General features: G+C 36.1%; 2 protein-coding genes across 7 annotated transcripts; both read left to right on the forward strand.

The window, feature by feature from the left end:
- Window positions 1-249: 249 nt before the first annotated feature.
- On the forward strand, window positions 250-1,164 carry LOC109009879 (uncharacterized mitochondrial protein AtMg00860-like). The gene is made up of 2 exons (XM_018990526.2): window positions 250-318; window positions 547-1,164. Exons 1-2 carry the CDS (start codon window positions 250-252, stop codon window positions 1,162-1,164), a joined length of 687 nt encoding a protein of 228 aa, XP_018846071.2.
- Window positions 1,165-6,200: 5,036 nt separating this feature from the next.
- Window positions 6,201-13,880, forward strand: LOC109009887. Of its 6 annotated transcripts, none has more exons than XM_018990533.2 (8): window positions 6,201-6,306; window positions 6,747-7,022; window positions 7,116-7,312; window positions 7,470-7,577; window positions 7,686-9,670; window positions 10,128-10,200; window positions 12,917-13,062; window positions 13,224-13,880. In XM_018990533.2, the coding sequence occupies exons 2-8, from the start codon at window positions 6,926-6,928 to the stop codon at window positions 13,351-13,353; spliced, it is 2,736 nt and encodes a 911-aa protein (XP_018846078.2). In that variant the 5' UTR covers window positions 6,201-6,306; window positions 6,747-6,925; the 3' UTR covers window positions 13,354-13,880. The 6 variants fall into 6 exon arrangements, with proteins under 6 accessions (XP_018846078.2, XP_018846081.2, XP_018846080.2 ...); XM_018990536.2 differs by having other exon boundaries at window positions 6,213-6,306; window positions 6,861-7,022; XM_018990535.2 differs by having other exon boundaries at window positions 6,218-6,306; window positions 6,758-7,022.
- The last annotated feature ends 306 nt before the right edge of the window (window positions 13,881-14,186 follow it).

Genomic DNA, 14,186 nt, shown 5'->3' on the forward strand with positions numbered 1-14,186 from the left:
TAGGACTAACCCCGGATAGAGAAGTTGAGTTCTCAATAGACCTCGTTCTAGGGACCGCACCAATATCTAAAACACCTTATCGAATGGCTCCAATTCAATTAAAGGAACTCAAGAATCAGTTACAGGAACTACTGGAGAAGGGTTTCATATGCCCCTAGTGTTTTCCTGTGGGGTGCTCCAGTACTTCTTTTTGTGAAAAAAAAGGACAGGTCTATGCGATTATGTATTGACTAGAGAGAACTAAATAAGATGACTATTAAGAACAGATACCCCTTACCTTGGATTGATGATCTATTTGATCAGCTACAAGGAGTGCAGGTCTTTTTCCAAGATATACTTGAGATCTGGATATCATCATATGAGAGGTTAAGGAGATAGATGTCAAGAAGACAGCTTTTCGGACACAATATGGGCATTATGAATTTCTTGTTATGCCTTTTGGTTTAATTAATGCCAACGCCACTTTCATGGACTTATGAACAGAGTATTTAAGGACTATTTTGATCAGTTTGTGGTTGTTTTTATTGACGATATCCTTACTCTCAGAGTCATAAGGAACACGAGGATCACTTGAGGATGACCTTTATGGTATTGAGAGAAAAGAAACTGTATGCGAAATTCAAGAAGTGTAAATTTTGGTTACAAGAGATCGCATTCCTAGGACAAGTGGTGTTAGGAAAAGGAATTTCAGTGGATCCAGCAAAGATTGAAGCATTGGTGAAATGGGCTAAGCCTAGTAATGTAAATGAGGTACAAAGTTTCTTAGGTCTTGCTGATTACTACAGAAGATTTATAAAATGGTGTTCAAGTATTGCAGCAGTGATGACAAAGTTGACAAAGAAGAACGAGAAGTTTTTATGGACAAATGAGTATGAGAAGAGCTTTCAAGAATTGAAGAAAAGACTAGTGACTGCACCAGTACTTACAGTTCCCTTAGGAGATGGAGGATTTGTCATATATAGTGATGCTTCACTTAAGGGATTGGGTTGTGTTTTAATGCAACACGAGAAAGTCATTGCATATGCCTCTCAACAACTGAAAAATTATGAGCAGAGTTACCCGACCTATGATTTGGAACTTGCAGCAGTGGTTTTTGCTTTGAAGATATGGAGACATTATCTTTATGGAAAAAGTGTGAGATTTATAATGATCATAAAAGCCTGAAATATTTCTTCACACAAAAAGAGTTGAATATGAGACAACACAGATGGTTGGAACTCCTGAAAGACTATGATTGCAATATTAATTACCATCCGAGTAAGGCAAATGTTGTAGTAGATGCGCTAAGTCGAAAATCGTCTTCTTTTATATTGGCTACGATGTATACATCCCAAAAGCACATATTGTTGGATATGGAGCTAGCAGGTATTGAGATGATCAGGGATACTAGAGCTAAATTAAGTAGTTTGACCTTAGGTTCAACATTTATAGATCGGATTTAAGGTCGCTCAAGTTGGTGATACAAAATTAATGAAGTTAAAGGTGGAGGTATCAGAAGGCAAGAGACTTGACTATTCAGTATCAGAAGACGACACCCTGAGGTTTAGAGGAAGATTATGTGTACCTAATGACAGAGAGATTAAGTGAGAGAAGCCCATCGTGCACTGTACACAGTTCTCCCAGGTAGTACTAAGATGTATCAGGATTTGAAACAACACTTTTGGTAGAATGGTATGAAACGAGAAGTGATAAATTATGTAGCACAATGTTTAGTGTGTCAACAAGTTAAGGCAGAACATCAAAGGCCCTCAGGTACACTTCAGCCACTTCCTAAACCAGTTTGGACGTGGGATGAGATAGGGATGGATTTTGTATCAGGGTTTCCTAGGGCACCAGGAGGTCAAGATGTAGCTTGGTGAATGTTGATTGACTGTCAAAATCAGCTCACTTTATTCCCATTCATAAGACATACTCCACTGATAGATTGGCAGAGTTGTATGTGAAAGAGATTGTTAGACTACATGGGGTACCATCCAAGATTGTCTCTAACAGAGATACACATTTCACCTCAGCATTTTGGAGAAATGTACAAAAGGAGTTAGGATCTCAGCTAACTCATAGCATTGCTTTTCATCCTCAGGCAGATGGTCAATCAAAGAGGACAATTCAAATTTTGGAGGATATGCTCAAGGAATGTGTTATGGAGTTTATGGGCAGCTGGATACGATATTTACCCCTCATTGAGTTTGTTTATAATAACAGTTACCAGGAAAGTATTTAGGCAGCGCCATACGAAATTCTTTACGGACGTAAGTGTAGATCACCTCTCTATTGGGATGAAGTTGGAGAGCGTAGAATAATGGGACAGGAAATCATTCAAGACATGTGCAAGAAAGTTTCAATTATTCGGAAGAAACTTGCCGTTGCATAGGAGAAATAGGCGAATCAGCGAAGATGGGAACTAGAATTTGAGGAAGGTAGCAAAGTACTACTAAAATTTGCACCAACGAAAGGGTTAATGAGATTTGGTAAAAAGGAAAAATTGAGTCCGAGATATATAGGTCCTTTTGAAATTTTAGAAAGAATAGGAGTTGCGGCGTACAAATTGGCACTTCCACCTCAATTATTGGTTATTCATAATGTGTTCCACGTCTATATGCTTCGGAAGTATGCCCTGGACCCCAATCATGTGTTGGAGCACAAGCCTCTTCAGATTAGAGATGATCTTACTTATGAAGAATTTCCAGTGGGAATATTGGCACAGAAGGATCAAGTCCTATGCAACAAAACTATCAAAATGGTGAAAGTACTTTGAAGTCATCACACGGAGAGAGAAGCTATATGGGAACGTGAAGAATATAAGAAGGAAAAGTATCCCTATTTATTTTAAACGATGTACGTTCCATCTTGAGGACGAGATTTCTTTTGGGGAGGGAGATTTGTTACAACCACAATTTTTTTAAGTTAAAGATTTTAAATTATTTTATTTTTTTATATTATTGGTATTATTATTATTAATTCTTAATTCTTAATTTATTAAAAACCTTCAGATTTTTAGCCGTTGTTTCCGTTTCAATTTTTCCTCTTTGATCTCTTCAATTTTTAGACGTTACAATGTAAAAATTAATTTCTTCAATTTATATTCCATATTTTTTCAGCAGAGCAACAAATACCCTACCTCCTTTATTCTTTGTTTCCATCCTTTTGCATCAAGCAAAATTTCTCTTGATCTCATCCATCGTCATTCATCACAGTCTATTTGGCCTCCAGATCTGTCCATGCTCGGCGTCTTGTTCCTCTGGTGGTAAGCCTCATTGACTTGCCCTTTCTTTCATTCTCTCTCTTTCTATGTTCTTTTGATTCTCAGTTAGTATTATCGAGACTAAGGCTTCGTTTGCTTCCTCAACTCATCATTATAATTTTTTAAATTTCAATATAAAATATAATAAACAATTAATATTCTAATAATATTTTATCATCTCAACTCAACTCAATTCAGCATCCAAACACAGACTAATCTTTTTCTCTTTCTGAACTCCACTATAATCAAAGCCCATTTTCAGCTTCACCGTCGTTGATCTTCACTGGATCTGTCGCATCGATTTCCTCTCACAATGAGTTGGTTTCTCCCTGTCGCATGATACCTTTCTTCTTCATTGAAACTTTTCATTTTTGCTTTCTTCGTATGTTAAAAGCTTTGCATGTTTGTTTTCTATTGAATTTACAAAACTGCCCTTTAAACGTTTCAAGACAGGTTTCAGTAGAAATCACTAGAAGCCTTTTATTTTAGTGTGTTTACAATTTAGCCCTTGGTCATTACTGGCCGAGTTACGTGTTAATTTCTTGGGAGTTTGTAAATGGGCTTTGAGAATGTGGGCTTTACTCATGGTAGTTTTATTATTGGGTTTAAGTGCAATTTTTATGGGCTGTGCTAGTTGGGTTATTTGTTTCAATTGTTAAAAATACGAACTGTTTTGAGGTGAATTAGTATATTTAAAGAATTTCTATTTAAATAAATAGTCAAAATCTTATTTTTTTAGAAATATGTAAGAGTTAAATTATATCATTTAGTATTATTTTTTTAACAAACCAGATTACTACAATATTATATGAGAATCTATATTTTAGTTCTTAATTATTTTGAATACAATTAAATCTATTTTTTAATTTAAATTTCTTGACTTGTTTAATAAATTTGCAGTAAGTAAAATTGTGCTAGGGCTGCAACCCGATGCCATCCAACCGGGTTTGGGCTCGGTCTGACCCGACCTGATATTTTTTGCGCACTAAACCGAATCGGCTCGGTCCGACCCGATCCAATCCGTATTGTGCGGGTCAGATTTTCAGATGAATGTTGGTGACCCCACAAGGTGAAAGTTCATGAAACGTTTTGTGGATAGTATAATTCAAAATGGGTAAACAATCCAAATATGTCTACAGTTATTGACATAAACCAGATGAACAAAAACAAATAAACCAGAAGATCCTTTAAAGATCCTTTAAATCTAGACTAAATATAGGAAAAGATCCTTTAAAGATCTAACATTGTTTTCAACACAACAATATTTTTCAGGATTAGCCTCCAAATCGTCCAAAATCATTTGTTCAGCAACATGTATCTGTCCTGCACAGCAAAAGAGTTCATACTCAGCAGTAGATTTTTTCTTTACTCAACGTCAGAATTAATTTTTTCCTTCGTTTTCTCATGAGCCAAACAATTAAAACCACAATAGGAACCCATTTCATTTTCTTTACTCAACGTCAACATTCATTTTTTCCTTCGTTTCCTTATGAGCCAAACAACTAAAATCACAACATATTCTATTCAAATACAGAGAAAAAACTCACAAAATTCATAAACTTAGCGACTAATTGAACCAAAAATACCAATAGAACTCCAAATCTTTTCTGTTCTACTTGAGTGACTGAAAAAAAAAAAGAGAACCGAAATAGAGAGAGAGCTGAGAGACAGAGAGATAACCTTGAAGCGAGGCAATGGAACGGAGGCCTGGAAGCTCGAAGTTGGAGAAAGGTGATGGCGACAGCAACGGCAACGACGACATAGAATTGCGACAATGACTAGGGTTTTTGCAGTGGGGAGAAGACTTTTTGCCTTTCGCCTTTCGCCGTTCGCCTTTCAGTTTCGATGGGTTTCAGAAGAGATGACTGAGGACTTTTTGGTTTCAATGGGTGAAGAGAAGACTAAGGAGAAGAGAAGACTTTCGGTTTCGACGGGTTCGACAGGTTGATAGTTTAAAACCCGTTATTAAACTTTGACATGATGAACCCGTTTTTATTCAAGTGGACCAAGTCGGTTTTGACAGACGGATCGGGCCCAAGGCCTTTTTTGCACAACCTTAAATTGTGCTATTAAGTATAATTGAAAGATTTGATATGATGGTAGTGTTTAGATATTAAATGAAATCAGTAGGACATTACCGAATGTTTTAAACTATTTTCTCTAGATAGTGGTTAATTTATTGGAATAAGATGACATGTTTTTCTAGAAAATTAGTGACAACTAGTGCTTCTTATAGGTAACGAACTACAAAGCGAGGTTGTGAAAGCAGCTCTAAGAGGCAAGTAATTTGATCACAAATTAGGATTAGCATATAGTTAGACTATTACTGTTAAAGCCAGTTCTTTGATAGCCGTTCTTTTATGTATGTGACATTCCTAATCCTAGGAAAAGAGATGTTACACGTACGTACATCCATGACAGTGAATGAGAAATAAATCCAAGAAAATAAAATTAGAGGTACACAGATTTACATAGTTTGATATAATGTCTATGTCCAAGGGTTGTTTGGAAGGGGGAAAATCTACTATAATATAATTATTTTTACAGTCTCATTATCGCCATGTTGAAAGAGTTGAACGAGAACTCAAAGTCTAAAAACAGTTTGGAAGAAGCCCTTGAAGTCGTCTGGTCCTTTTCTTTTATCCTCTGCCCCTTTTTTTTAATGTCATATCTCCTCTACTCTATGTCATATTTCCTCTTTTCCTCCTAACATCCTGTTAATATTTAGCTTTTTGTTCATTCCTTCATTCTCTCCTCTAAATATTAATGTTATAGTCAAAATTTAAAATTCAAGCTAAAATTTAGACTTAACAATAGTTAAACTATTAACAATCTCTAATGAGATTTTTATCCTTGGTGTGGGTTTGGAAATTACTTTAGGTCGGGATAAAAAAGTAAAATTATATATTTTTTGAAATAATACTCAGAGATCGGAGTTATGTCTATTATTTTTCGAGATATTTTTTCCGGAACTTTCCTTAAACGGACGAAAGTCTTTCCTTTCTTTCTACTCTCTCTTTATCGATTTTTCTCTCTCTCAGCCTGCAATTCTTCTAATGATCAAGGTATGAACTCTTAGCCACTATTTCCTTTCAATTTATCATCCGGTCCTCACGCTCTGTTTGGTCGCTATAGAAACCGAGGGTAGAGAATTCTCTTTGGTACCGCAACTCATCCCTCTCAAGCTTACAAATTCTTTTTTTTTTTTTTCCTTGTATTACTTGGATAATTAGCCTTCAGGGTTTGAAATTAATTTCCCCAAAAATTTCTTAGCAATCGAATGACTGTTCATTAACATTTGATTTTTTCTTTTTCAATTTAGGTCCCAGACTCAGAAGTCAGAACATTTGTTTAGTTGAATTGACGTATATGATAAACCATCTGTTTCTTAATTGGCTCATTGTGCTCTTATTTTCTACGCGAAGTTCTCGTTTTTTAGGATTTTAGATTTAGACCCTGTTTGTTATACTTTAGGGGGCATGATATTTGATATAGGCCTTTTTAGTGGGATGGCAGGAGACATTGGGTTTATTTGTACATACGAGCATTAGGATCTCAGATCTCGTGTTGGGTTATTTTTATCTCAAGCCGTTCCTCATCAACGAAAGCCGTTTCACAGAGCAAAGACGTGTGCGGGGCCTATAGATTTTTGGTTTGCGGAACTTCTTGTATATCTGGTCTCCCATGGATGAGGCATCTGGTTGCGCTTCAAGCCATGCATGGATTTGGGTCATTGAAGCTCTTGCAAGCTTCAAGGAAGTCGATGTTTCCATTTTGCTTGGTACTGTAAATTCAAATATATTTTTCTGTGAATTATTTTTTCTTAATCTATCCTTAAGTGAAGGTTTGGGTAACTCATGCTTTCTTGTTTCAGATTTGATTAAAATGGCTCCAGAGTTACCTGATAATTTGGGGAAAAACATGAGGGAAATGCTGGCTTTGAGATGTTTGGAGGTTTTATTTGGTCCTAGTAATGGGATCACAAAAGATGGTTGTTCCTCCCTAGCTTCAAACGTTGGGTTTGATATGTCAAAAAGCTGTGAAGATGTTCTCGAGCACATAGTGCAGGAGGTAGTACTTTATCTAATCTTTGATAATAATTAAATTGGTCATGTTTTTTAAAGACATGGTATTTGAATCAACCTGGTTTCACATAGTTGATTATCTCCTTCAAAATCTCTAAGCTCAGAAGTCCTATTTTAAAGTTAACACAAATATATTGTGTCAGACTTCGTTATCAGATCTTAAAATGGCTGGACCAGAGCTGTCAAAATGGGATGCTCGTCCCTTTATAATCTATAAAAGAGCCTGTATGCCTAAACTTGCCTTACAACAGGTAATTGGAGGTTTTTCAAATTTCCCTTTCTCTATTATCACATATTCCCCATTTCATCCAATCTCACTTTTCATTCAATATTTGGTTTGTGCGTTTCTCTATACACAGCTGAAAGATTCACTTCTTGATGGCAGTCATCCTTATGCTGATTCTCTGAAGGTAAGGAGTGGATTGCCATTTACAAATGCAGGTGAAATAGTACCTGTGTATAATGGTAAGCACAGTGCACTCACACAGAGAGTTAATAGGAGCTTTTTTGACACTCAACATATGGGACTGAAAGGGAACATGATGCCTAGAATTGCCGAGGGTAGGAAAAAGCTACTGGAAAACAATTCGTGTAATGGGATTTTACTAGACTCCAAGAGGAAAAGGGATGCACCGGCTACTGAAAATATGGATGAAGACTTCCATCAAAACCAAAATATTTTAGATGCTTGTGATGATCCTAATATAAATGCCAAGAGGCAGAAGCAATTTGCTTCATCCACAATTCAGTCCAGAGAAGTGAGCTCAGTTCCTCTACATGGAACAGAGCGTGTAGAGTTTCCATCTGAAAGAGTTATGCTGGTTGCTGGAACAGAAAGTTGTGGCTTGGCTAAGGATCAGATGGGAAGCCTGGAAGAAGTCAGGGTTCTACGGGATAATCATGATGAGCATACTGCCTCCATGAAATGTGGGCATATTGCTGATGATGAATTCAACCATATTCAATCAGAGATTCCTGATGTCGGTACTATTATGCCTTCAGATATATCTGGAGATGAACCTTGTCAAAAGATTTCTGTTGATGAAGTCAGAGATGATAGGGAACAATGTGCTGAACTTAGAACTTCAAGTGGTCCTCTCTTGGTCAAGACTCGAGGAAATGAATCCCAATGTAACTATGAACACCAGTTTCAACTAAAGGAACAATGTTCTGCATCTCTCAATGGATGCAAGCAGAAGATCATTGCACATGAAGCTGAAGAGGATATGGACCATTGTTGTGAAGTAGGGATATCAAGTGATAGTGAGGGGTCTCACAATGGTGATATTGATGTCATCTTTGAGAAAAATGAGTTTTTGAGCTCTCGGGCAACAAACAGTTATGATCCATCAACTGGTTGGACATTCCAAGGTCTTTGTATGAAGTGTAATGAAGGTGGTCAGCTGTTGGTATGTAGCACAAGTAATTGCCCAGTGATGGTTCATGAGAACTGTTTGGGTTCCTCACCCAACTTTGACAACAACGGTAAATTTTACTGCCCCTTCTGTGCATATTCCCTTTCTATTTCAGAGTACCTTGGAGCTAAGAAAAAGGCCTCCTTGGCAAGGAAAGAATTAACTATGTTTTTTCGTATGGGTTTGGACCAAAAGCCAGAGCAACTTACTGAGACATTGCATAGAGAAAAGCATAATCTTTCAAGGCAAAGTGGAGATGAGGATCTTCTTGTCAAAAGTCATGAAAATGGGTACTTGGAAGAGAGAGTAAATGGTCAGACTGGTCATGAACGGGAACATGCAAATGAAGTCAATAATTTTCATTGCAGAAGAAGTATAGATGATAAGCAACAAGCAGAACCTTCTGCATTATATGATAATGTCAATTCAGCACTTAGGGAGGAAGAGCCAGCTGAAATTACCAGGACAATAAATGTATTAACTGAAGAGAAAGAAGGGCAAGAAAAAATTATCCAAGCTGTAAGAGTGGTGGAAGGAGACAACCAAGAAGCAGCTGAGCATGATGGTCATAATTCATCCCGTAGAAGCACATATATCATTCCTGTCAATGAAAGTCCTGTGGAGGAAGAACTCCAGCAGGATGTTTTTGAGCAACAGATTCCTGACCCACCAGAGGAACCTGTTTGTGCACTTGATACCCATGCAGACGGTGATAATTTATCCGGTAGAAACACAGATGTTATTCCTGGAATTCAGAGACAATCAAAGGAACAAATCCAGCAGGAAGTTTTAGAGCAACAGTTTGCCGAGCCAACAAAGGAACCTGTTTGCGCACTTGATGCTTATGCAGAGGAAACTTCTGAAGAGGAAAATGAGAAGTCTATCATTTCTAATTATTTTATAAGATTCCGAAAGAAAGAGAGGCTTGAGTAAGTTGTTTATATGCCTAGTTGTTTCTATACAGTTATCATCTTCCCTTCATGTACTTCTGGATGTAAGTGCTTCTACCCTCCATATTCAGGAGCTGCCTTAAAGATTGTATTATGTTCTATGGTACACCGGTTTCATCTGGGACTCATGTTTTTCTCCCTTTCTAACCGTGTACACACTTCTTGGTTATCAGTAGCAGTTTAGCATCCATATATCGGTTATTCAATGGGTGCAAACAATGTTTTGGGGCCACACCTCCTAGTGAAATGCCAACGATTTAACTAGTTCTGTGTAGGAAACTTTTTTAGGGTGCGGTGCACGAGACTAGGGTTTATTCTGCAGGGGTGGGTCCGAAGGGCTCTCTGCCTTGGAGAGGTTCCCCAACATAAAAATATATATATATATTGGTTATTCAACTTATCCTTCATTGGTAATTAATCTTGATTTAATTTGCAGTACTTGCCCAGTAAGTCCTCGGCTAAGGCGAAAGAAAGTTCCGTGGACAGCTGAGGAGGAAGCGATACTGAAGGTACTTATTTTTCTGTTTGCTTGCATTGCTCCTCCTTGATGAAAATTTGTTTAACTTTATAGTTTAACTTGACATTTTATAGGTGTAATTCCCGTCCTTGTGGTGGGACTTTAAAAAATAGTTTTAGAAAATGAGATGACAATTACTGAACTTTTTAAAAAATCTTCATTTCCTTCCCAGGATATAAAAGATTCTATAGTTAAAATTTAAAACCTGTTTTATAAATCTAAAGAGAGTTTACAGTGGAATTCATTTAATTAAAATACAAAGTCCTTTTACAAAATTGATTTCATACGTTACATAAAATGCCTAAGCTTCTGTCACATAAAATGCCTAAGCTTCTGTCACATTAGTTCATTTCAATTCATAAAACATCATTTAATAACATATAGCATAAAACCTTGTCATTTCGTTTCATGGGGTGCATAAAAAAGGGATTGCCAAAGAAGGCCATTACATGCATATACTTTAAACATTAACACCTTATCATACTTTCATAACACTTAGTTTCATTTCTAAAAAACATTTCCTTTTCTTTCATTGCATAAAAAGAACATTTTTCTTATAACATCGATAAAACTTTAGAAGAGTATGAACGTAATACTTACATGGACTCCACGCCATTTTCATTTCATGTAGTCCATTCATATGCGTGTCAGATGCGTTCATACCCAACTCTTAGTGCATTCTCTTCCACATGACCTTAACCTCCGATTGATTCTTTACTTAAACTTCCTCCACTTAGACTAGTCATCGTCCAAATACTCTCATTCAACTATTTACTTGCATACTTCTTCATAATATTCCTAATTGTGCAAACTTACACCTCTAGGTATTCATAACTTCCCTTTCATTACACTTGTACAAGTCGCCATTTAATCCTTGAAGCATAACCATTTTCTTAAATCCTAAGCCTACTATGAACCTAAAAGCCCGACTTCATTTCTAACTAATAAAGTGAGCTCCTATGCTTCACTTTATCCTCCAAAGCGTCATTCAACAAGCCTACAAAGTAATCCCACTTCTCTATGAGATCCAAACTGCCAATACAATACCCTTCCTCCATACACATATAATCCAATCCAGCATCAACTCAAGTTCTCATTCACTTCCTTACATATAAACATATAACACAATCCAAAACAAGTGTACATATACAACCAACCAAAAATACACATTGACATGACTTCCCAAGTTTTATCCATACGCAATATATTCAAAGTATATAGAGTTGTCCATTACATGCAACTAATCAAATTACACGTGTCCTACCCTTTAATCACCTAAGATAAATATACAATCCATACAAGGTACTCATTTGGTCTTACAAACTCCATCCACATTCCACACATTTAATATATATACAAATGTGTCCACAATTTTTTTTTTTGTTTTTATAAGCAAATCTGTCCACAATTTAGAAACCAACGCAATCACCATATTCTTCAAATTCACTACAACTCCATCATTTAATCCCAACACCTCAAGAGACAATCCATCTCAATCCAACTTCATACATTTATAACAAAATCTCAATACAATCAATTAGGAAGCATAATCCAAAAAACCAAGCGTAATCATACAATTACAAATTTACAACCACTTCTATACTCAATCATCATCAAACACAAATGAAATTAAAGATTAAACATTAAATCTTTCCAATGCATACCACAAACACCAAGATACACACTATTCATTTATCACTTGAGCCCAACTTAAATCCATCACACAACCATTGTTCATGCATGGCAGACCCAACATACTCAAATATGTTCAATCTTTCAAGTCCAATCTTTCAAGAGTGTCCATGTACAATTCTTATGCTACTTAATAGAACTTATGCACCTCCAAAATATTACCATCTTGCAATATACATCATACATCACACAAACATAAAATGCAAGAAAACCAATTTGAACACAATCTGTCCAGCCACTTAAACCAAGATACAGTTGGTCTTTCCAGCTTCATACACACCATCAACAATCCCAATCAACATCTCACTTCAACATTACATTATTCCACTCCACCCTTCTATATACACAACTCCATCAATAAAACATACCACATGCTTTCTGCCCATGTCATTTAATCCAAAACAATTACACACACTCCATCCGTCTAGCACTTGGGTTCAACACAAACCCATTACACAACAATATAACCATATAAACTTCATTTTACATTCAATATGCATAAAATATGTCCAACCAACCTTCTCAAACACCTCACTCAATTTATAAGCCTCTGGGTAATACATACATACTTCCAAATTACAACACAACACACACCTACTGCATAACAAGCTCCTAATCAATCTATCAGTTCCTCATAGTTTATCACAACCAACACATTCAATACAAAAAATCTGTCAAATTCTTGGACCTCATGGTCCTCATGTACATTTAAATCATAAACCATTGCATTTAAGTAAAAACCCAACTAACTCTTCGACTAAATCAATATACACATAAATTAAACCCATTATCCATTTAAATCCAACAAACAACACACAACACAATCACATGGTTCCCCAATAACATGATTACCTAAACAAATAGGTAATCACATTCATACATTTATGATTCTAGCAGTCGGTTTCAAAAGTATGGTTATTTGTGTGGCTTCCATTTGGGACCAATGGCGTATAGTTATATAATTGAAAGGTTTGTATTTTTTTCAGCTATATAATTATTATTTATATGTACTGTAGGAAGGAGTGGAGAACTTTTCAAACACCAATGACAGAAATATTCCATGGAAGAAGATTTTAGAATTTGGTGGCAATGTGTTTCTGCGCATTCGGACAACAGTAGACTTAAAGGATAAATGGAGGAACTTGTGCAAAGTGGGCCCAAGGTAAATGAAGTTCTGTCAGTGGAGATGCCAACCCAAAAAAGAACAAAGACACAATCTAAGAGTGGAATTAGCTTTGCTAGGATCTGTACTGAGATTGATGTGTGGTTCATTTTGTTGAGCACTTTGAATCCCATTGTGAGACTGACTGGTTCTATGTGCAGAGTATACTCGGATTTGGGTGCACAGGCTTTGATTCAACAGCCCAGCACGCCCAATTCCAAGGAAGGGTGGAAGGAAGTCAAGAATCGCAGAAAGGGAAAGAGGCGAAGACAGAGTGCAATAATAAATTAGTATAAATATAGATAAACTAATAGAAACGTCTGCTAGTTGTTCTGGGGAAAAAAAAAAAATTTACTCATCCTAATAAGCCAATAATTCCTGTAATAGCACCCATCTCAGAATATGCTTCTTTAATTAATTGTTTATTCTGATAACTTGCAGGAAAGTTTAGTGTTTGGAGTGTTTGGGGCATTGCAACTTATTTTTTCCTCAAGCAAAAGGCTAGTGGGTTCTTAGAGAAACACAGCAAATCAAACATACAATTATTTCTAATTATTCTATAAGATTCCGAAAGCAAGAAAGGCTTGAGTAAGTTGTTTATATGCCTAATTCATGTTTCTATATACTCTTATCATCTCCCCTTCATGTACTTCTGGATGTATGTACTTCTACCCTCCATGTTCAGGAGCTGCCTTAAAGATTGTATTATGTTTAGGGCTGCAAATGAACAGAGCTGCTCGTGAACAGTTTGAGCTTGACTTGTACAAATTCGATTCGGATTTGGTTCATTTGATAAATGAGTTGTTCTTGATCACTAATATTGGTTTGAATATTAAACGAGCTAAACTCGAATAATCTCGACTCGACTCGACTCGGTGTAGGCTCGTGAACAAAATTCGTATAAACTCGACTCAATTCGTCATGGGCAAGTCACAATACTCATAATGTTTCTACATATATATATATATATATATATATATATATATATATATTCTTACATATTATTTTATTGTATTATTTTTTTTACTTTGTATAAGTAATATATTTTGTTACTTTATGTATAAGTAACATATTTTGTTACTTTACAATAATAATGTATTAAGTGATTGAACTGAGTTATTGTC

The sequence above is a fragment of the Juglans regia genome, chromosome 4 (genome assembly GCF_001411555.2).
Source record: "Juglans regia cultivar Chandler chromosome 4, Walnut 2.0, whole genome shotgun sequence".
Taxonomy (NCBI): Eukaryota; Viridiplantae; Streptophyta; class Magnoliopsida; order Fagales; family Juglandaceae; genus Juglans; species Juglans regia.

Excerpts from the sequence above, each read along its gene's own strand:
- LOC109009879 (XM_018990526.2), top strand. The coding sequence starts at position 250 with ATGACTATTAAGAACAGATACCCCTTACCTTGGATTGATGATCTATTT. Across the intron at positions 319-546 it reads ATCAGCTACAAGGAGTGCAG|AGTCATAAGGAACACGAGGA; the intron begins GTCTTTTTCCAA and ends CCTTACTCTCAG.
- LOC109009887 (XM_018990533.2), top strand. The coding sequence starts at position 6,926 with ATGGATGAGGCATCTGGTTGCGCTTCAAGCCATGCATGGATTTGGGTC. Across the intron at positions 7,578-7,685 it reads CTAAACTTGCCTTACAACAG|CTGAAAGATTCACTTCTTGA; the intron begins GTAATTGGAGGT and ends CTCTATACACAG. Across the intron at positions 9,671-10,127 it reads CGAAAGAAAGAGAGGCTTGA|TACTTGCCCAGTAAGTCCTC; the intron begins GTAAGTTGTTTA and ends TTTAATTTGCAG.